This window comes from Osmerus mordax, chromosome 1, assembly GCF_038355195.1.
Source record: "Osmerus mordax isolate fOsmMor3 chromosome 1, fOsmMor3.pri, whole genome shotgun sequence".
NCBI classification, from domain to species: Eukaryota; Metazoa; Chordata; class Actinopteri; order Osmeriformes; family Osmeridae; genus Osmerus; species Osmerus mordax.
This window is the reverse complement of record NC_090050.1, coordinates 21,221,589-21,244,482: the sequence shown is the minus strand read 5'-3', so window position 1 is coordinate 21,244,482 and position 22,894 is coordinate 21,221,589. Positions and strand designations below refer to the sequence as shown.

Here is a 22,894-nt window from a genome sequence, read left to right as displayed (position 1 = left end):
GAACCGGCCCCCGTATACGCCACCACAGCTGCCTGTAATGCATGCATAGTCTGTTTGATGTGATGCTAGTTCGGGAGTTCGATACTCAAAGGCCAACTTTTTTGGCCTTTATTTGAGCGCAAAATAGTTTTTTGAGCTTTGTGTAACATAAAAATTGCCGTTTTTAATTGGTAAAACCTTGTCTAGTGAAAGTTATGTATTTCTTTCTCTTTATTTTTCAGCCCCGCCCTTACGTTTCATATCCTGGTTTTCCATCGTTATTCTTCTCCCGGTGTTTCCGATGGCCAGTCCGCTACTGCGGGGCTATTCCGCGGTGGTGGATTTTAAGGTCATATCATTTTAAATTCTTGTGCTGTCAGGGGGTGCTGCAACACCCTCAGCACGCAACCCCTAGTTCCCGCAGCCATACATACATGTATGTATTTATTTAAACAAGTTTGAAGCTCATGATTCGTAGCCTACCCGATGTTTCTGGATGGACTTGGACCTCTGTTGACGTGTCTGGCTCTGGCACACGAGTTCTTTTAGTGCCTTTCTGAAGACAGGCTAACATAATTACTTACAAACGAAAGTCGTTTAGTTTCTAGGTTTGAAAGCAGCAGTGAAAAATCTGTTTTACTCAGGCATCAGCTGATGCTATCTAGATAACTTTTTAGAATCTAGCGTACCGGCACGCAAGAAAAGGTGCCGGTACGCTTAAGAGTAAACTGTAGAGGTGCCGGTACTGCGTACCGGTGAGTACCGGCCCACTTCGAGCACTGGTAATACAGATAAATGTGTAAGCCAACAATGCAATCTTAAATACAAGGCCCAGATGTTTGTGTATATTATTTACACTTTTTCATCAACCTGTAGTTACTAGAAAAATCTGTAACAGTCAGCATTGTTTTGTACAGGATAAAGTCAATTATTTGTTTGTCTTTTTAGTTAGCACCAGAAACCTGGTAAAATATTTTATTTTAGTAAATGGCAGAAAACGGATTGTTCAGGATCACTTTATCTTCAGGAGAACGCTGGGCCTGACACGGCTGGTCCCGCCTCGACAGGTCAGGTGGCGGGCCCAGTACTTCCTGAACTTCTCATCCCGAAAACCGTAAATCATAGGACTTAGGAAGCGTGGGATGATGTACACCAACAAAAAGTTGACATAGCGGATCTCTAGACTGTACAGGGGGAACAACGCGATGAGCTGCGCTTGCATGGAAGGGACTACAAAGGCCAGCATGCATAGCAGCAGCTGCACGCCATGGAGCGCCACAGTGTTCCTGGCCTTCTTCACAGAGACCAGGTCAGAGGAGGCAGCGCGCGCCGCCAGCATGATCTTGCAGTAGGTATAGAGCAGGGTCAGGGCAACAAATGAGAAGTACAGGCTGTCGAACACCAGGTTCTTAGTGTAAATGGAGCTGTGACGAAAGAGAAGAGATTGGTCGCAGAAGATAGAGATGTAGAAGAATCCGGGGCGCTCTTTGGCCAGGGTGATGAAGAGGTCCGTCAGGGGTACAATCGCTGTCAGAGCGAGGATGAAGATGATGAGGACTATGGTTCGAGGCACGGTGCACATGTGGCCGTAGTGCAGTGGGAAGCAGATGGAGATGTAACGCTCCAGGGACATGCCTGCCAGGATGAGGGGGGTGGAGCGAGTAGTCAGCACGGCTGTCATCACCTGGAGAGGAGAGGAGGATGGAAGAGAAGAGATAGATGGTAAGAATCTATGAGTCTTGTGGTATTCTCTCACTCAGATGGTCCCCCAGACATCACACACACACACACACACACACACACATACATACATACATACACCCACACATTGTACATCGAAACACACTTTACCAGCAGGCAGCAGATGGAGGCGTGAATCTTGAAGAAGATGTAGCTGACCACGTAGAGGGTTGTGACCAGGGTGAGCAGCAGTGCGTCGTTGACCACCATGTAGATGAACATGATGTAGCGTGGATCCTCAAAGAACAACGAATGCCTGTGACAAGACAGCTTAGACTGTCAGTTACTCTTGGTCCTGTGCTGAGCAAACAATCGTAGTCTGAGTAAATGTTTAAAAACAATATTTGAACTAGAGTGGTTGGCTACCTGCATACACACACAGTGCGCACACACATCTACACACACACACACACACACACACAAACAAACACAAACACCCTGTGTCTCTGAACAGGAGAAGCAGCAGTGCCTGAGAAAGGTGTGGACCATACTGCCGTTGATGAAACTAAGTGCCAGCCACACCAACATGGCCACGATGTTCTTAGTCAGCGCAGCACCAAAGCTGTCTTTGGGTGCACCTACAGCACCCCCATTCAGGGAGGTGAGGTTGGTGGTGAAGGGTGGAGGGCTCAAGGTAGCGTTTATCATCTCACCACCCTGAAACGAGAGATTATGTGGAATGAATGGACACTTAGACACCAATTTAACAGTTAAGGAGAGAAACAAGGGTTCGAATCCTTCCCTTATAAATCACGGCTCTTGAAAAAATGTAGAGACACTGCACCTTTTTCTTTCATAAAAAAAAAAAAGTTGAGAAGCACAATTTTGAGTGCGGAACAGAAGGGTAACATTTATAAGAGGCCACTGCAAATTTGACCCTTCTGTTCTTTACTCAAAATTGTCCTTCTTAACCTTTTAAAAAATGAAAGAAAAAGGTGCAGTGTTCTCTACATTTTTTCCAGAGCTGTATATACAGTTTTTACAGTTTGTATATATTGTATACATATTTGTAACTTCTTAAAATCCAATGTAGGTAAATTCAACCTAACTGAAAAGCTTTGGAAGAGGAAGAGAGAAGCAATAATCCACTCACTTAGAATGAAAGAAAATAATCGTATTTCCTCCCTTGTTGAATTCAAGTGGCCATCTTCTGAAACAAGTGTGTGACTTCCCAAGATGTTACCTGCAAGACATTTATTATATATATATTTTGTAATCACTTTCAAAATATAAATCTCCCACTATTTTAAAACACAAATGTAGGCCTTTTTTCAGGTTGTAACATTTAAAACTCATGTTACACATACAAAATGACAGTACATGTATGTGTGCAGCCATGTACATTAGAAGTAAAAATAAGAATACAATCTGCATACATTATAAAATGTCTTAGTTTAGATGTATTTATTTATCACATATTTCACCAGATTTGTGACACACTGTTTTTTCTGTCCACCTTACCCGACAATCCAGCAGCAGCACTAAAACCTCTTGTACACTGACATTAAAATACATTACATAGTATGATGCTATTAAACATGTACACTATGACCTGACTACATGTACCTGGTGTGTCACTACCAAAGACCACGCAAGGCAGATTGGCTGCTGCCTTTTAAAGCTGCTGGGACTGTGTGAATGATTGATCAGTTTGCTGTGATGTCACAGGACTCAGATTAATGAGTGTCAGGGGGTATGAGGCCTCCACCAATAGGAGAGCATGTAGCCCAGGTTTGCCATGTTGTGTTTATGTGTTCATGTGTTTTCATTTTACAGATCCATGTTCTAGGGACTTTGATGTCCTTTTGCTGTTGCTCAGTGAAGAGAATGTGTGTTTCGATGATCAACTACTTTAAAAGCAATAACAAGGATTTTTGATTTTTTTAATTTGTAAAGGATTTCCACATAGTTAAGTCAACCTAATTTAAAACACATTTCCAATGATTATTGTTTGTGTGTGTGGCCCATACAGTACATTAGCTAATTGAAAAAGTATCCCATAAAATTTTCATACAAAAGGCTAACATAAGACTAATGAATCGGTTTAAACTTCTGGATAGTGAAATGCTTTAATACAGTACATTTAATAATTCAATATTATTGTCACAGTTCACATTCTGTTATCTGGTATGTCAGGAACAGCTCTACTGCTGCCAGGACCCTCCTTCCTTTCCGTTTCTGCACCAGGCTTCACCCTCTGTGATTGGGCGCTGCACCAGTCACTCACAAAATACCTCCGCAGGTATTTCCTGAACTTCTGGTCGCGGACGCCATAGATGATTGGGCTGAGGAAGCGGGGCAGGATGTATACGATGATGTAGTTGGCGAAGCGGATCTCCGAGACGTTTCGGGGGAAGAGGAAGCGCAGGACAATCTCCACGCTGGGGGAGATGTATGAGAGCATGCACATGAGGAGCTGGGCCCCGTGCAGCAGGATGGTGTTCCTGGCCCGCTCCGCTGACGTCCTCTCTGTGGACAGGGCCCTGGCAGCAAACAGCACTCTCAGGTAGGTGTAGACCAGGGTCAGGAACACAAATGAGAAGTACAGGATGTCAAAGACCTGGCGCTTATATGCCAGGATAGGGTCCTGGAGAAGGAGGAGAGGAGAGGACAAAATTATGTTTTGGATTTTCTCTACATAGAGTTTGCTCAAAATTGTAGAAGATTTTTGCTCTGCTCTGAACATCCTTCCAACACAACCCCATGTGAATCCCACCACCATTTTGTGTGACCGGGATTTTAAACAACAACCGTGGCCATTTTTCTACCTTGAAGACGTTGTGACGCAAGCAGAACACGGACGTGTGAAAGAAGCTGAGTGACTCGGTTGCCAGGGTGACAAATAGATCTGTGATGTCCGGAGCCACGCTTATGAACCATATCAGGCCAATCAGGATGTAGGTGCGATGCACGGTGCAAATCTCGGCGTGGCGAAGGGGGATGCAGATGGCGATGTAGCGCTCAATGGCCATGCTGGCCAAGTTGACTGGCGTGTTGCGTGTGGTGAAGACGGCGAGGAGGATGAAGAAACAGCAGAAGGAGACGTTGATGGTGTACAGGATGTAGCTCAGCAGGAAGAGGGTGGTGGTGATGGCCAGCTGGATGCCATCGTTGATCACCATGTGGATGAACAAGATATAACGAGGGTCCTCATAGAACACCTGAGAGAGGAGGAGGAGAGAGAGAGAAAAGAGAGATGAGAGAGAGAGAGACTAATTGACTGACTGTAAGTGAGGTCAGTAATTTTTCACCACCAAGTTATTAAGTAAATTCAATGAGCCCTGAACTCTGCATGGAAAGTTGATCAGTGAAGTTGCTTTACTAGTTTGAAAGGCAACATTGTGGAAAAATTACTAACTTAACTCACAGTTAACATGAAAATTGATTATCTTTCATCAAACAGTTAAAAGAATCAATATTTGTTCAGGTCATCGTAGAACAACTGATAAAGAAGAAGAAGAAGACAGGAAGAAGACAAAGAGAAAATACAGAGATGAAAGAGGAAAATGGGTCAGGAATTTTACACTTACATATCTGTCGCATATCACGTAGCAAAATATGAAATTATAATAAACCATGGCTAATAAATGGAATAAAAATACAATGTGTATAGTAATATGTACATCGTAATGCACATGTAGTACAGATACAACAAGCAGGATACAGACCCTGTGTCTGGAGAAAGTAGCCACCACTGCTCCGTTGATGTAGCTGAGAATGAACCAGATCACAACCACGATCAGGTTCTTGATGAAGGCTGAGGTGAATGTATCTCTGACCATCAGCTCGGAGGGATAGGTCATGTTGTTTAGTAACCCGACAGATGAGTTCATGCTGCAGTCCCCTCAGCTGAGGAGAGACAAGATGGAGAGACAAAGAGAGAGAGTAATGTACTTGTTTGAATAAACAACCACTTTCAAGACTGACTGTAAAAAGGTCTACAAAATCTATTTGAGACCTTGAATCACTGGAAAATCTCATAAAATGTACGACACCTGTAAGAGGAGATCCTGAGCTGACAGTGCATCCGCTGTTCTACCTGCGTTCAAACAAACACAATCAATCACTTGATATGTTGGGAGTTCACCAGTCAGAATGTTTGCATGTTCAAGTTATTATCAGACTATCATCTTAAGTTTCTCCCTAAAATTTTTCTGCCTTGGGCAAAAAACAAACAAATAACAGCGTTCAGTACATGCTGAGGTCAAATACTGAACTGTTTCAGCTGAACATACATAAGGTGTGCAGAGGTATTAACATTCATCATGAAAGAATGATATGTCTGTGTGCCCAGCTCTCTCTCAGCCCTCTCAATGAAACTGTATACTGTCGTTAGTGAGTGACCTTCCAGTACAGATTTAACTGTCTCACCTTTTCACACAATGTCACAAAGTAGTCGTGTGAATCAATGCATCACCTCTCAGTCTATTCCTCTCCAGAAAGTATCTATTACAGCAAGTCTCCCCAATCCAGTCTCCCAGGTTTGCCCTGCCCTGCCCAGAGTCTAAGTCAGGTCTGCCGTATGGCAAACAGAACAGCCCTTTTGCTTACCTGTCAACAAGTTTAGTCTCTACCCCTCACCTCAGCCAGTGCTAGTTACTTTCCAAGCACAAGCCTGTGGGACTGACGAATTACAAGCCTTGTTCAACACCTTTTGTGATGTAGCCTACAAGGAGCTGTCGTCATTATCAGGTGATAGAGAGCTGGGGGAGTGATAATGATGATGATGTTGTGATGACTGTGAATATGGCAGGAGGACAGAGAAAAAGATACACAGCAGATCATCTTTATTACAGATATTTAATATGGATGATGACTGTAATATGAGGAAGATCAGGTATTTATGTGGTTACTTTGCGATGTGGTCAGTAAACACAGTCCATTCCTTGACTCTGACCACCAAAATAATGTTAGAGCTATGCCCTTCTAATTCATGATATTCTGCTGTGCTTCTTTCATGCACTGGTACATCGCTTTGTATAAGAGCATCGTCTAAATGAATAAAATACAATGCAACATTTTTTTTTATTGTGGGCTGATGTGTTAAGCCTTGTTAAAAAACATCACCAATCCCAACAGACTACTTTTATAATCTCCACATTTATTGAAACAGTAGAAGGCAGTAGGAAACAGTAGGAAATCAAAATAAATTGTGTAAATTGATCAAATAACTGATTAAGCTGTGTTGCTCCTACAGTACACAGAAAACCAGTTACTTTACAATAAATAAAATCTGGTGGTGAGGATGGGGGGGGGGGGGGGGGGGGTGGAGGGTGGGAACAAAGGAAATTACTCTTTTGTGGTAAGTTTCTGTTCATTTGATTCAAAGACTACATCCAAAACACAGATCAATAACAACCTAACATTGTTTATTTATTGTAATGTATAAATTATATATACTTTTATATACATATTGAAAAAGATTGCCATGTTTTGACCATTGACCTATGCAGGTGAACACGTCAGCAGTCAGTCCCTTCTTGCTAACCGAGTTCTCTTGCCACTGATGTTACAGAGAGTGCCATTCTGTGGGTAGGTTCTGGCATTCACCCTGCACAGCAGGTACCCCTTGAGATGCTTCCGGAAGGTCTGGTCCCTCAACCCGTACACGATGGGGCTGACGAAGCGTGGGATGATCTGCACGATTACGTAAGAGAAGAATCTGATCTCCAGCAGTTTGGTTGGGAAGAGATAGAGCAGGCCTCCTTCCAGTGCAGAGCGCACATAGGAGATCATACACAGGAGGAGCTGCAGGCCATGCAACAGGATGGTGTTTCTGGCCTTCCTGGCATCGCCACTGGCGGCTCGTGCGGCGAACATGATGCTTAAGTAGGTGTAAAGCAGAGAGAGCCACACCAGTGCCAGGAAGACGTAATGGGGGATGTACTGATTCACGCTCGTGGTCGTACTCTTGAAGACATTCTCTCGCCAGCAGAAGATCCTGGTTTTAAAGAAGCTGAAGGGTTCAGTAGCAAGGAGGGTGAAGACTTCTTTTAGGATAGGGATAGCACTCACTGCCCACATCAGACCGATGACCATGTAGGTGCGTCGGACGGTGCAGATCTGGGCGTGGCGCAGCGGGAGGCAGACGGCGATGTAGCGCTCGATTGCCATGGTGGCCAGATTGACAGGTGTGTTGAAGGTTGTGAAGATCAAGAAGACCAACAGCAAGCAGCAGAAGGACACATTCAGGGTATACACGATGTAGCTGAGGACATGGAGGAGGCATGCCAAGGTCAGCTGTAGCATGTCGTTAACCACCAGGTGGATGAACAGGATGTAGCGAGGGTTGGTGTTGAACACCTACAAAGATAAATAAGCACGTTATGGATCTATTTGCATTAAAGGAAAACCACCTGAAAAAAGGGAACTTTCAAGTCTTCACAATGTGCCTATTTTAAAACAAATTGTTCAATATATCCACTGCTTTCCAGAGTAGGTTGGAGAAGGGCAGGGTCGGCTCCAAGGGGGGGCATTGGGCGGCAAGGCCCCCCCCAAATGGAATGCTATGCCCCCTCAAAAAAATATTTTTTTTAAGTATAAATAAGAAATACTGGCATTGGCTATAAATTAAATATCAAGATGGCTACACTTTCCTGCAGAATATGCAGGTCTGCTCTTATTTTGACTCTCATACATGCTTTGTAAAAGCGTGCTCCCCTTGTGAAAAAAAAATGCCCCCCCATTTAATTCGTTCTGGAGTCTGGAGAAGAAACATCAGAAATTAAAAGAATTACATCAAAAGCTGATGATGACACAGATGTACAGTTGTGAAAATTGAAATTAATTGTAGATATTAGTTCAATTACAGTTTACTTTATGTGGACAAAAATTAACACATCTTTATGAGGGGCCGTCTAGGACATAACTATTGAGACACTCTCACACTCACTACTGAGACACTCTCACACATACTAATGAAACACTCTTACATTCACTATTAAAACGCTCTCACACTCACTACTGAACCACTCACACATACATACATACTCTGTAAACCTATGCACGCTCATATATAAAACATTATACATACTTGTCTGAAACACTTACACATACATATGAGAAACACACACGCATACATATATACCTCTGTGTCATATACACATACATATGAAACGCTTACATGCATACAAGTGAAACATTTATACGTATCTATTAGTGTTTATATCTGAAACACTCATGCACGCACATATGAAAATGCATATATATATATATTGTTGAACACTTATACATTCATAACTCTTGCATATGATTACAAAGATATAAAAAGTTTAGATACTACATGTAAAAGTGTTTCACATATATTTGTATAAATGTTTCAAATGTGTATGTATACTTTTTGTCAGTTATATGAATGTATGCTCTTACATGAGGATGTGCAAGCGTTTCACATGTATTCATACAAGTAATTTCAATAGTGACCGTGAGAGCGTTTCAATAGTGACCGTGAGAGCGTTTCAATAGTGACCGTGAGAACGTTTCAATAGTGACCGTGAGAGCGTTTCAATAGTGACCGTGAGAGCGTTTCAATAGTAACCGTGAGAGCGTTTCAGTAGTGAATGTCAGAGCGTTTCAGTAGTGAATGTCAGAGCGTTTCAGTAGTGAATGTCAGAGCGTTTCAGTAGTGAATGTCAGAGCGTTTCAGTAGTATGTATGAATGACATTTCAAGGTCCTAGACGGCCCCTTATCCCTGAAACAGTCACATCTGAAAACCTACACTACTTACTACTAAATGTACACATATAAAATGTTTAAACTCTTTCCTGTTGTTCTGTTCAGTTGTATTCCTCAAAGAAACATGTTTTTTTCACGACTATGTTTAGCCTGTGTTCTGCTCCTCTCTCTCACCAACCATCTCTGGAGGAGGGGATCCCTCACTGAATTGCTCCTCCCAAGGTTTCTTCCATTTTTTTTCCTGTTGAGTTTTTCTGGGAGTTTTTCCTTGTCTTCCCTGAGGGTTTAGGTTGGTTGAGGGGCAGTTCTATGGGCATATGTGAAGCCCTCTGTGACATGCTTGCGTGTAAAAAGGGCTATACAAATAAATTGTATTTGATTTGACTAGTAACATTGCAAACTAGTAACTAAAACCAGCTGTATTTTCTCAACTGGGAAAAGTCACAAAAAATATGTTAAGTCGCTTAACATATATTTTTTTATAAAAATATGTAAAGATGCCTAAAAGATGAGATATGGAAATAAAGGATGCATCTGTTTGTACCTGATGTTTTGTAAAGGTGTGGACCAGCGTGCTGTTGATGTAGTTGATGGAGAGACAGAGAGCCACCACGATGATGTTCTTGGTCAAGGCTGTTTCAAACGTGTCACGCTCCATCAGGACAACAGTAAAGTTGCTTTCCCCTGCTGAGAAGTTCATCTCTTTTACCTGATTTTCTAGATAGCCAGAAAAAAGGTAGAGAGAAACATTTTGTGCTTGAGCACCTTTGTCCAAGCTGAATCTTTTTCCTCGACAATGAACACACACAATTAATAGTTACACAACTGTATTATATACTGACTACAACCATAAACATGCCCTAACATAGTCAAACCTGATGTATGTGTCTGTGCCGTTTGTTGATATACTGTATGTTGTAAAATATATACCAATAAAAAATGTGTAGCTATATCATAGTCTGCTCTTTCTTTCCTAACATGATTCCATGAAAGATGATCAGTGCAGAAAAAGTGTTCCTCAAGAGTATGAAAGTCCAAAAACAAAAGCCTTTCTTATTTTTCCCTATACAAATTCCAAGTACAATCAGCTATACAAATAAAACACCAAGAAATCCCTTCAAAACCAGAAAAGGTTCACATTACTGTGATGGGAATGATTTGTATCAGCTCAACTAAGAAATGGGTTTAGTATTTGCAGTGCGTGTGTCACAGCAATGGAAAATAGACTTCCTTTTGTGCCCTTAAAAAACAAACTCTTTAGCTTGTTAGATTATGATGTAGATAAAGTAGATTCTAGTTATTTAAGCAGTTTAGAAAATTGTTGTAGGACATGGGTTAAATGCAATGCTTGTCTTGGGATTAAATAAATGCAGGAATGGAGAAATTGCACATTAGGCTATGTTCATCAAAATGCATGTGTTAATAAGGCTTGTTTCATTAAAGTAGCCGATCAAATAGAACAGACGTTTCTTTTGCCCCAAAAAGGAACCAGAATACTTTTAACCTAAAATTAAAAGTACCAGAATGCTCTTCCGGACCATTCTAACTCAAGTCAAGCAGTGGTTAAATAAAAACATGTTAAGATAAGGATAGCCAGTAAATCCTTAAACTTGTAGTATTGTTAAATTAATGTTAATTTGATTATCTTTGAAGATAGTAAAACAATGACTTGTCTGTTTAAATGGTTTATAATGTATACATTTTACAATACATTAATTTACAATGCTAACAGTGCTAGGCATTTGCAGTATAGGAAGCAGTTGCATGTGATGCAGCTTGTATAGTGTGGCTGCACTCACCTCCAGTGAAGTTCTACAATGCGAAGATCTGGTAACCTTTCTTTCAGTCTTAAGTTTATGTATTTTGATTAGAGCCCTGGGATTGATTGTTTTTTTAGTGCAAGAGAGAGAGAGTGCAAGAGAGAAAGAGTGTGTGCATCATAATATTTGAGAATGAAGCCATGTTGGGATAGGAAAATAGGAGTCGGGCTAGTAATCTCAAGGTTGCCAGTTTGATTCCCGGCCGTGTCAAATGACGTTGTGTCCTTGGGCAAGGCACTTCATCCTACTTGCCTCGGGAGAATGTCCCTGTACTTACTGTAAGTTGCTCTGGATGAGAGTGTCTGCTAAATGACTAAAATGTAAATGTAAATGTTAGGCTTATTGTTTGAGCAAAATCAAAAGCATTTTATTGGATAGAGTGACGACCTTTCCCCAAGGTCAAGAAATATTCACACTGGGATACAAACAATCAGGGATTTTATGCATCTTATGCAGATAACATAACTGTCAATCTGCATGATTATATTTAACACTTTATCTTCAATAATAAGTGAGTTGATCTGTATGCATTTACTTTATGTATGGTTGACTGTACTTAATGACCTGCCTCAATTAATCACATTTATCACCACCACCACCTCAGAAAATTAGCAAAAATATTATAAAAAAATAAATAAAAAAAACATACAATCAAGAGAATCACACTTGAGAATTTTTCTGATGGCATTCATATACTGGTTGCACATACGTGAATGTTACACAACGTAGTTCAAACTCGGTTTGTCTAAATAGACCAAAGAACTGTAAGCTGAGAACCAGGCAAATTCTCAGGTAACATTAAAGGCATCCTACAGGGAATGATTTTGTATTTTGTGTGGGCTGAAAAGGGGTCAGGTAAGTTTCATCAGGTTGCTGCAATTTGTAAATACAAACTATGGTGACTAAAATAAAAAATGTTTTGTTTCTAAAATTGCTTGTAAGATTTCTGAACTGAAAGAAAATGTGACTGAACCCTGACCTCTGCAGGTCGGCAGTAAGCACCCTCTCACTTACAGAGGCCTTTTCTCTCTGCCACTGATCTTAAAGAGAGTGTCATTATGTGGGTAGGTGCTGGCATTCACCCTGCACAGCAGGTACCCCTTGAGATGCTTCCGGAAGGTCTGGTCCCTCAACCCGTACACGATGGGGCTGACGAAGCGTGGGATGATCTGCACGATCACGTAAGAGAAGAATCTGATCTCCAGCAGTTTGGTTGGGAAGAGATAGAGCAGGACTCCTTCCAGTGCAGAGCGCACATAGGAGGTCATACACAGGAGGAGCTGCAGGCCATGCAACAGGATGGTGTTTCTGGCCTTCCTGGCATCGGCGCTGGCGGCTCGCGCGGCGAACATGATGCTTAAGTAGGTGTAAAGCAGAGAGAGCCATATCAGTGACAGGAAGACGTAAAAGGAGATATAATTCCTCTCAATCATGGACGGGTACCGGAAGAGGCCTTCTCGATTGCAGAAGATCCTGGAGCTGAAGAAGCTGAGGGGTTCAGTAGCGAGGAGGATGAAAACATCTGGTAGGATAGGTATGGTAGTCAAGACCCAGATCAGACTAATGGTGATGTAGGTGCGTCGGACGGTGCAGATCTGGGCGTGGCGCAGTGGGATGCAGACGGCGATGTAGCGCTCGATAGCCATGATGGCCAGATTGACAGGCGTGTTGAAGGTTGTGAAGATTGTGAAGACCAACAGCAAGCAGCAGAAGGACACATTCAGGGTATGCACGATGTAGCTGAGGACATAGAGGAGGCATGCCAAGGTCAGCTGTAGCATGTCGTTAACCACCAGGTGGATGAACAGGATGTAGCGAGGGTTGGTGTTGAACACCTACGAAGATAAATAAGCACGTTATGGATCTATTTGCATTAAAGGAAAACCACCTGAAAAAGGGGAACTTTCAAGTCTTCACAATGTGCCTATTTTGTAACAAATTGTTCAATATATCCACTGCTTTCCAGAGTAGGTTGGAGAAGGGCAGGGTCGGCTCCAAGGGGGGGCATTGGGCGGCAAGGCCCCCCCCAAATGGAATGCTATGCCCCCTCAAAAAAATTTTTTTTTTAAGTATAAATAAGAAATACTGGCATTGGCTATAAATTAAATATCAGATGGCTACACTTTCCTGCAGAATATGCAGGTCTGCTCTTATTTTGACTCTCATACATGCTTTGTAAAAGCGTGCTCCCCTTGTGAAAAAAAAATGCCCCCCCATTTAATTCGTTCTGGAGTCTGGAGAAGAAACATCAGAAATTAAAAGAATTACATCAAAAGCTGATGATGACACAGATGTACAGTTGTGAAAATTGAAATTAATTGTAGATATTAGTTCAATTACAGTTTACTTTATGTGGACAAAAATTAACACATCTTTATGAGGGGCCGTCTAGGACATAACTATTGAGACACTTTCACAATCACTACTGAGACACTCTCACACATACTAATGAAACACTCTTACATTCACTATTAAAACGCTCTCACACTCACTACTGAACCACTCACACATACATACATACTCTGTAAACCTATGCACGCTCATATATAAAACATTATACATACTTGTCTGAAACACTTACACATACATATGAGAAACACACACGCATACATATATACCTCTGTGTCATATACACATACATATGAAACGCTTACATGCATACAAGTGAAACATTTATACGTATCTATTAGTTTTTTATATCTGAAACACTCATGCACGCACATATGAAAATGCATATATATATATATATATTGTTGAACACTTATACATTCATAACTCTTGCATATGATTACAAAGATATAAAAAGTTTAGATACTACATGTAAAAGTGTTTCACATATATTTGTATAAATGTTTCAAATGTGTATGTATACTTTTGTCAGTTATATGAATGTATGCTCTTACATGAGGATGTGCAAGCGTTTCACATGTATTCATACAAGTAATTTCAATAGTGACCGTGAGAGCGTTTCAATAGTGAATGTCAGAGCGTTTCAGTAGTGAATGTCAGAGCGTTTCAGTAGTGAATGTCAGAGCGTTTCAGTAGTGAATGTCAGAGCGTTTCAGTAGTGAATGTCAGAGCGTTTCAGTAGTGAATGTCAGAGCGTTTCAGTAGTGAATGTCAGAGCGTTTCAGTAGTGAATGTCAGAGCGTTTCAGTAGTGAATGTCAGAGCGTTTCAGTAGTATGTATGAATGACATTTCAAGGTCCTAGACGGCCCCTCATACATCTTATCCCTGAAACAGTCACATCTGAAAACCTACACTACTTACTACTAAATGTACACATATAAAATGTTTAAGCTCTTTCCTGTTGTTCTGTTCAGTTGTATTCCTCAAAGAAACATGTTTTTTTCACGACTATGTTTAGCCTGTGTTCTGCTCCTCTCTCTCACCAACCATCTCTGGAGGAGGGGATCCCTCTCTGAATTGCTCCTCCCAAGGTTTCTTCCATTTTTTTTCCTGTTGAGTTTTTCTGGGAGTTTTTCCTTGTCTTCCCTGAGGGTTTAGGTTGGTTGAGGGGCAGTTCTATGGGCATATGTGAAGCCCTCTGTGACATGCTTGCGTGTAAAAAGGGCTATACAAATAAATTGTATTTGATTTGACTAGTAACATTGCAAACTAGTAACTAAAACCAGCTGTATTTTCTCAACTGGGAAAAGTCACAAAAAATATGTTAAGTCGCTTAACATATATTTTTTTATAAAAATATGTAAAGATGCCTAAAAGATGAGATATGGAAATAAAGGATGCATCTGTTTGTACCTGATGTTTTGTAAAGGTGTGGACCAGCGTGCTGTTGATGTAGTTGATGGAGAGACAGAGAGCCACCACGATGATGTTCTTGGTCAAGGCTGTTTCAAACGTGTCACGCTCCATCAGGACAACAGTAAAGTTGCTTTCCCCTGCTGAGAAGTTCATCTCTTTTACCTGATTTTCTAGATAGCCAGAAAAAAGGTAGAGAGAAACATTTTGTGCTTGAGCACCTTTGTCCAAGCTGAATCTTTTTCCTCGACAATGAACACACACAATTAATAGTTACACAATTGTATTATATACTGACTACAACCATAAACATGCCCTAACATAGTCAAACCTGATGTATGTGTCTGTGCCGTTTGTTGATATACTGTATGTTGTAAAATATATACCAATAAAAAATGTGTAGCTATATCATAGTCTGCTCTTTCTTTCCTAACATGATTCCATGAAAGATGATCAGTGCAGAAAAAGTGTTCCTCAAGAGTATGAAAGTCCAAAAACAAAAGCCTTTCTTATTTTTCCCTATACAAATTCCAAGTACAATCAGCTATACAAATAAAACACCAAGAAATCCCTTCAAAACCAGAAAAGGTTCACATTACTGTGATGGGAATGATTTGTATCAGCTCAACTAAGAAATGGGTTTAGTATTTGCAGTGTGTGTGTCACAGCAATGGAAAATAGACTTCCTTTTGTGCCCTTAAAAAACAAACTCTTTAGCTTGTTAGATTATGATGTAGATAAAGTAGATTCTAGTTATTTAAGCAGTTGAGAAAATTGTTGTAGGACATGGGTTAAATGCAATGCTTGTCTTGGGATTAAATAAATGCAGGAATGGAGAAATTGCACATTAGGCTATGTTCATCAAAATGCATGTGTTAATAAGGCTTGTTTCATTAAAGTAGCCGATCAAATAGAACAGACGTTTCTTTTGCCCCAAAAAGGAACCAGAATACTTTTAACCTAAAATTAAAAGTACCAGAATGCTCTTCCGGACCATTCTAACTCAAGTCAAGCAGTGGTTAAATAAAAACATGTTAAGATAAGGATAGCCAGTAAATCCTTAAACTTGTAGTATTGTTAAATTAATGTTAATTTGATTATCTTTGAAGATAGTAAAACAATGACTTGTCTGTTTAAATGGTTTATAATGTATACATTTTACAATACATTAATTTACAATGCTAACAGTGCTAGGCATTTGCAGTATAGGAAACAGTTGCATGTGATGCAGCTTGTATAGTGTGGCTGCACTCACCTCCAGTGAAGTTCTACAATGTGAAGGTCTGGTAACCTTCCTTTCAGTCTTAAGTTTATGTATTTTGATTAGAGCCCTGGGATTGATTGTTTTTTGAGTGCAAGAGAGAGAGAGTGCAAGAGAGAGAGAGTGTGTGCATCATAATATTTGAGAATGAAGCCATGTTGGGATAGGAAAATAGGAGTCTGGTGGCTGAGCGGTTAGGGAATCGGGCTAGTAATCTCAAGGTTGCCAGTTTGATTCCCGGCCGTGCCAAATGACGTTGTGTCCTTGGGCAAGGCACTTGCCTCGGGGGAATGTCCCTGTACTTACTGTAAGTTGCTCTGGATGAGAGTGTCTGCTAAATGACTAAAATGTAAATGTAAATGTTAGGCTTATTGTTTGAGCAAAATCAAAAGCATTTTATTGGATAGAGTGACGACCTTTCCCCAAGGTCAAGAAATATTCACACTGGGATACAAACAATCAGGGATTTTATGCATCTTATGCAGATAACATAACTGTCAATCTGCATGATTATATTTAACACTTTATCTTCAATAATAAGTGAGTTGATCTGTATGCATTTACTTTATGTATGGTTGACTGTACTTAATGACCTGCCTCAATTAATCACATTTATCACCACCACCACCTCAGAAAATTAGCACAAATATTATAAAAAAAAATAAAAAAAACATACAATCAAGAGAATCACACTTGATAATTTTTCTGATGGCATTCATATACTGGTTGCACATACGTGAATGTTACACAACGTAGTTCAAACTCGGTTTGTCTAAATAGACCAAAGAACTGTAAGCTGAGAACCAGGCAAATTCTCAGGTAACATTAAAGGCATCCTACAGGGAATGATTTTGTATTGTGTGTGGGCTGAAAAGGGGTCAGGTAAGTTTCATCAGGTTGCTGAAATTTGTAAATACAAACTACGGTGACTAAAATAAAAAAAGTTTTGTTTCTATAATTGCTTGTAAGATTTCTGAACTGAATTTTTTTTTAACTGAACCCTCACCTCTGCAGGTCGGCAGTAAGCACCCTCTCACTTACAGAGGCCTTTTCTCTCTGCCACTGATCTTAAAGAGAGTGTCATTATGTGGGTAGGTGCTGGCATTCACCCTGCACAGCAGGTACCCCTTGAGATGCTTCCGGAAGGTCTGGTCCCTCAACCCGTACACGATGGGGCTGACGAAGCGTGGGATGATCTGCAGGATCACGTAAGAGAAGAATCTGATCTCCAGCAGTTTGGTTGGGAAGAAATACAGCAGGCCTCCTTCCAGTGCAGAGCGCACATAGGAGATCATACACAGGAGGAGCTGCAGGCCATGCAACAGGATGGTGTTTCTGGCCTTCCTGGCATCGGCGCTGGCGGCTCGCGCGGCGAACATGATGCTTAAGTAGGTGTAAAGCAGAGAGAGCCACACCAGTGCCAGGAAGACGTAATGGGAGGTATTCTTCCTCTCAATCATGGACGGGTACTGGAAGAGGCCTTCTCGACTGCAGAAAATCCTGGATCTGAAGAAGCTGAGGGGTTCAGTAGCAACTAGGATGAAAACATCTGGTAGGATAGGGATGGCAGTAAAGACCCAGATCAGACTAATGGTGATGTAGGTGCGTTGGACGGTGCAGATCTGGGCGTGGCGCAGCGGGATGCAGACGGCGATGTAGCGCTCGATAGCCATGGTGGCCAGATTGACAGGTGTGTTGAAGGTTGTGAAGATTGTGATGACCAACAGCAAGCAGCAGAAGGACACATTCAGGGTATACACGATGTAGCTGAGGACATGGAGGAGGCATGCCAAGGTCAGCTGTATCATGTCGTTAACCACCAGGTGGATGAACAGGATGTAGCGAGGGTTGGTGTTGAACACCTACGAAGATAAGTAAGCACGTTATGAATCTATTTGTATTAATGGAATACCACCTGAAAAAAGGAAACTTTCAACCTTAAAGTCGTCACAATGTGGCTCTTCTATGGGCGGAGCTAGTTCAGGCATGGAACTCGGGCAATGCGCGCCATATCACCCATCGCCGTGTTCTCAGCCCATAGGCTTAGCTTGATAGGCGGCGCTATAAAGTTGCACACATGCACGCACATGCGTCCTCGATTACCCTTGTGTTCTGCGGTGCTGCCACCCACCACCGTCCCCTTCTCCCCCATGTGGTCTGTCGGTTCTCCCCGTGGGGGATTGAACTTGTTGCTCCCTGCCTCATGTCATGCATGCTGCAGTGAAGGCAGGGAGCGCTTCCCCATGTACATCCATTCCGCCAATGTTAAACCATTTGTCATGTGTATGAATAAATGGTGAAATCAATCACGTGAGTGTCTTGACTGAAATAACAGATAGTTCTTTATAGCCACTGCTTTCCAGATTAGGGTGGAGAAGAGACATCAGAAATTTGGAAAATTACATCAAAAGCTGATGATGACACAGATGTACAGTTGTGAAAATGGAAATTAACTATAGATATAAGTTCGAGTACAGTTTACTTTATATGTGGACAAAAATTAACACATCTTATCCCTGAAACAGTCACATCTGAAAACCTATAGTACTTATACTTTATTCTTCAGTTCTTAAATTTACACATATCAGAATCAGAATCAGGTTTATTCGCCATGTATGTTATACAAACACAGAATTTACTGTGGCAGGGAAGTGCAAAACACTAAACATATAGAGATCTTAAATTAAGTAAAAGTACAAAAGTTTAACTATTTCTAAGAACTAAACAATCTAAGAATACAACAATTTAAATATAAAATAAAATATAAATAAAAATAAGAATAATGAGCAGCGTGAATTCCTGTTTTTCTGTTCAGTCGTGTTCATTCAAGAAACTTAAAAAAAATTATACAAAATTCACAGAACTAGTAACATTGCACCAATTTAAACCAGCTGTATTTTCTCAACTGGCAGGAGAAAATAGATTGACAAAAAATAACAAAGAAATGATTTTCTTTTTACAAATATGTTAAAATGCCTAAAAGATGGGGAAAGGGAAATAAAGGATGTATCTATTTGTACCTGATGTTTTGTAAAGGTGTGGACCAGCATGCTGTTGATGTAGTTGATGGAGATACAGAGAGCCACCAAGATGATGTTCTTGGTCAAGGCTGTTTCAAATGTGTCACGCTCCATCAGGACAACAGTAAAGTTGCTTTCCCCTGCTGAGAAGTTCATCTCTTTTACCTGATTTTCGAGATACCCAGAAAAAAACTACAGAGAAACATTTTGTGCTTGAGCTCATTTGTCCAAGCTGAATCTTTTTCCTCGTCAATGAACACACACAATTAATAGTTACACAATTGTATTATATACTGACTACAACCATAAACATGCCCTAACATAGTCAAACCGGATGTATGTGTCTGTGCCGTTTGTTGATATACTGTATGTTGTAAAATATATACCAATAAAAAACACGTGGATATATCACAGTCTGTTCTTTCTTTCCTAACATGATTCCATGAAAGATGATCAGTGCAGAAAAAAGTGTTTCTCAAGAGTATGAAAGTCCAGAAACAAAAACCTTTCTTATTTTACCTTTACAAATCCCAGGTACTATCAGACAATACAAATAAAACACCAGGAAATCACTTCAAAACCAGAAAAGGTTCACATTACTGTGGTGGGAATGATTCGTATCAGCTCAACTAAGAAATGGGTTTAGTATTTGCAGTGCGTGTGTCACAGCAATGGAAAAAGGACTTCCTTTTTTGCCCTTAAAAAACAAACTCTTTAGCTTGTTAGATTATGATGTAAATCAAGTAGATTCCAGTTATTTTAGCAATTGAGAACATTGTTGTAGGACATGAGTTAAATACAATGCTTGTCTCGGGATGAAATAAATGAATCAATGGAGAAATTGCACATTAGGCTACGTTCATCAAAATGCATGTGTTAATAAGGCTTGTTCCATTAATGTAGACTATGAAATAAAACAGACGGCTCTTTTGCCCCAAAAAGGAACTGGAACACTTTTTATCTAAAAGTAAAAGTACCATAATGCTCTTCCGGACCATTCTAACTCAAGTCAAGCAGTGGTTAAATAAAAACATGTTAAGGTAAGGATAGCCAGTAAATCCTTAAACTTGTAGTATTGTTACATGAATGTTAACTTGATTATCTTTGAAGATAGTAACTAAATGGTTTGTCTGTTTAAATGGTTTATAATGTATACATTTTACAATACATTAATTTACAATGCTAACAGTGCTATGCATTTGCAGTATATGAAGCAGTTGCATTTGATGCAGCTTGTATAGTGTGGCTGTACTCACCTCCAGTGAAGTTCTACAATGTGAAGGTCTGGTAACCTTTCTTTCAGTCTTAAGTTTATGTATTTTGATTAGAGCCCTGGGATTGATTATTTTTTGAGTGCAAGAGACAGGAAGAGAGATAGTGTGTATCGTAAAATTTGAGAATGAAGCCATGTTAGGCTTAATTTATGAGCAAAAACAACAGCATTTTATTGGCTAGAATGAGGACCCTTCCCCAAGGTCAAGAAATATTCACACTGGGATACAAACAATCAGGGATTTCATGCATCTTATGCAGATAACATAACTGTCAATCTGCATGATTATATTTAACACTATCTTCAATAATAAGTGAGTTAATGGGTTTACTTTCTGTATGGTTTACTGTACTTAACTACCTGCCTCAATTACTGTAATCACATTTACAACCACCACGACCTCAGAGAATGAGAGCAGATATTTTATTGTGTCTTTAAAAGCAACATGAAACCAAAAGAATGACACTTGAAAACTATTCTGATGGCATTCATATACTGGTTGCACATATGTGATTGTTACACAACGTGGTTCAAACTCGGTTTGTCTAACTAGATCAAAGCACTGTAAGCTGAGAACCAGGCAAATTCTCAGGTAACATTAAAAGCATCTGACAGGGAATGATTTTGTATTGTGTGTAGGATGAACAGTGGTAAGGTCATTTTTATCAGTTTGCTGCAATTTGTAAATACAAACTATGGTGACTAAAATAAAAAATGTTTTGTTTCTAAAATTGCTTGTAAGATTTCTGAACTGAAAGAAAATGTGACTGAACCCTGACCTCTGCAGGTCGGCAGTAAGCACCCTCTCACTTACAGAGGCCTTTTCTCTCTGCCACTGATCTTAAAGAGAGTGTCATTATGTGGGTAGGTGCTGGCATTCACCCTGCACAGCAGGTACCCCTTGAGATGCTTCCGGAAGGTCTGGTCCCTCAACCCGTACACGATGGGGCTGACGAAGCGTGGGATGATCTGCACGATCACGTAAGAGGCAAATCTGATCTCCAGCAGTTTGGTTGGGAAGAAATACAGCAGGCCTCCTTCCAGTGCAGAGCGCACATAGGAGATCATACACAGGAGGAGCTGCAGGCCATGCAACAGGATGGTGTTTCTGGCCTTCCTGGCATCGGCGCTGGCGGCTCGTGCGGCGAACATGATGCTTAAGTAGGTGTAAAGCAGAGAGAGCCACACCAGTGCCAGGAAGACGTAATGGGGGATGTACTGATTCACGCTCGTGGTCGTACTCTTGAAGACATTCTCTCGCCAGCAGAAGATCCTGGTTTTAAAGAAGCTGAAGGGTTCAGTAGCAAGGAGGGTGAAGACTTCTTTTAGGATAGGGATAGCACTCACTGCCCACATCAGACCGATGACCATGTAGGTGCGTCGGACGGTGCAGATCTGGGCGTGGCGCAGCGGGATGCAGACGGCGATGTAGCGCTCGATTGCCATGGTGGCCAGATTGACAGGTGTGTTGAAGGTTGTGAAGATTGCGGTGACCAATAGGAAGCAGCAGAAAGACACATTCAGGGTATACACGATGTAGCTGAGGACATGGAGGAGGCATGCCAAGGTCAGCTGTAGCATGTCGTTAACCACCAGGTGGATGAACAGGATGTAGCGAGGGTTGGTGTTGAACACCTACGGAGATAAATAAGCACGTTATGGATATATTTGTATTTATGGAAAACCACCTGAAAAAATATGAACTTTCAACCTTAAAGTCTTGCGCCTATTTTATAACAAATAGTTCTATATAGCCACCACTTTCCAGAGTAGGGTGCAGAAGAGACATCAGAAATTTACAAAATTACATAAAAAGCTGATTATGACACAGATGTACAGTTGTGAAAATTGAAATTAATAGTAGATATTTGTTCAAATACAGTTTACTTTATACGTGGACAAAAATTAACAAATCTTATCCCTGAAACAGTCACATCTGAAAACCTACATTACTTACTACTAAATGTACACATATAAAATGTTTAAGCTCTTTACTGTTGTTCTGTTCAGTTGTATTCCTCCAAGAAACATCAAATGGTTTGTTTCACTAGTAACATTGCAAACTAGTAACTAAAACCAGCTGTATTTTCTCAACTGGGAAAAGTCACAAAAAATATATTAAGTCACTTAACATACATTTTTTATAAAAATATGTAAAGATGCCTAAAAGCTAGAGAAAGGGAAATAAAGGATGTGTCTATTTGTACCTGATGTTTTGTAAAGGTGTGGACCAGCGTGCTGTTGATGTAGTTGATGGAGAGACAGAGAGCCACCACGATGATGTTCTTGGTCAAGGCTGTTTCAAACGTGTCACGCTCCATCAGGACAACAGTAAAGTTGCTTTCCCCTGCTGAGAAGTTCAT

The 22,894-nt window shown here is 40.7% G+C and overlaps 6 protein-coding genes across 6 annotated transcripts; all 6 read right to left on the bottom strand.

Annotated features, from left to right (window-relative positions):
* Positions 1–991: 991 nt before the first annotated feature.
* Positions 992–2,283, bottom strand: LOC136950944 (odorant receptor 131-2-like). Its single transcript, XM_067245480.1, has 3 exons — positions 2,189–2,283; positions 1,831–1,975; positions 992–1,663 (listed from the first exon to the last, which is right to left on the bottom strand). The coding sequence occupies exons 1-3, from the start codon at positions 2,245–2,247 to the stop codon at positions 992–994; spliced, it is 876 nt and encodes a 291-aa protein (XP_067101581.1). The 5' UTR covers positions 2,248–2,283.
* Positions 2,284–3,829: 1,546 nt separating this feature from the next.
* Positions 3,830–5,501, bottom strand: LOC136940932 (odorant receptor 131-2-like). Its single transcript, XM_067233312.1, has 3 exons — positions 5,388–5,501; positions 4,488–4,880; positions 3,830–4,306 (listed from the first exon to the last, which is right to left on the bottom strand). The coding sequence occupies exons 1-3, from the start codon at positions 5,499–5,501 to the stop codon at positions 3,830–3,832; spliced, it is 984 nt and encodes a 327-aa protein (XP_067089413.1).
* A 1,687-nt stretch (positions 5,502–7,188) lies between these two features.
* On the bottom strand, positions 7,189–10,094 carry LOC136940840 (odorant receptor 131-2-like). The gene is made up of 2 exons (XM_067233200.1): positions 9,939–10,094; positions 7,189–8,022 (listed from the first exon to the last, which is right to left on the bottom strand). Exons 1-2 carry the CDS (start codon positions 10,092–10,094, stop codon positions 7,189–7,191), a joined length of 990 nt encoding a protein of 329 aa, XP_067089301.1.
* A 2,130-nt stretch (positions 10,095–12,224) lies between these two features.
* On the bottom strand, positions 12,225–15,133 carry LOC136940756 (odorant receptor 131-2-like). The gene is made up of 2 exons (XM_067233086.1): positions 14,978–15,133; positions 12,225–13,049 (listed from the first exon to the last, which is right to left on the bottom strand). Exons 1-2 carry the CDS (start codon positions 15,131–15,133, stop codon positions 12,225–12,227), a joined length of 981 nt encoding a protein of 326 aa, XP_067089187.1.
* A 2,142-nt stretch (positions 15,134–17,275) lies between these two features.
* On the bottom strand, positions 17,276–19,414 carry LOC136940676 (odorant receptor 131-2-like). The gene is made up of 2 exons (XM_067232963.1): positions 19,259–19,414; positions 17,276–18,100 (listed from the first exon to the last, which is right to left on the bottom strand). The coding sequence occupies exons 1-2, from the start codon at positions 19,412–19,414 to the stop codon at positions 17,276–17,278; spliced, it is 981 nt and encodes a 326-aa protein (XP_067089064.1).
* Positions 19,415–21,341: 1,927 nt separating this feature from the next.
* LOC136940597 (odorant receptor 131-2-like) lies at positions 21,342–22,894 on the bottom strand. The gene is made up of 2 exons (XM_067232836.1): positions 22,739–22,894; positions 21,342–22,166 (listed from the first exon to the last, which is right to left on the bottom strand). Exons 1-2 carry the CDS (start codon positions 22,892–22,894, stop codon positions 21,342–21,344), a joined length of 981 nt encoding a protein of 326 aa, XP_067088937.1.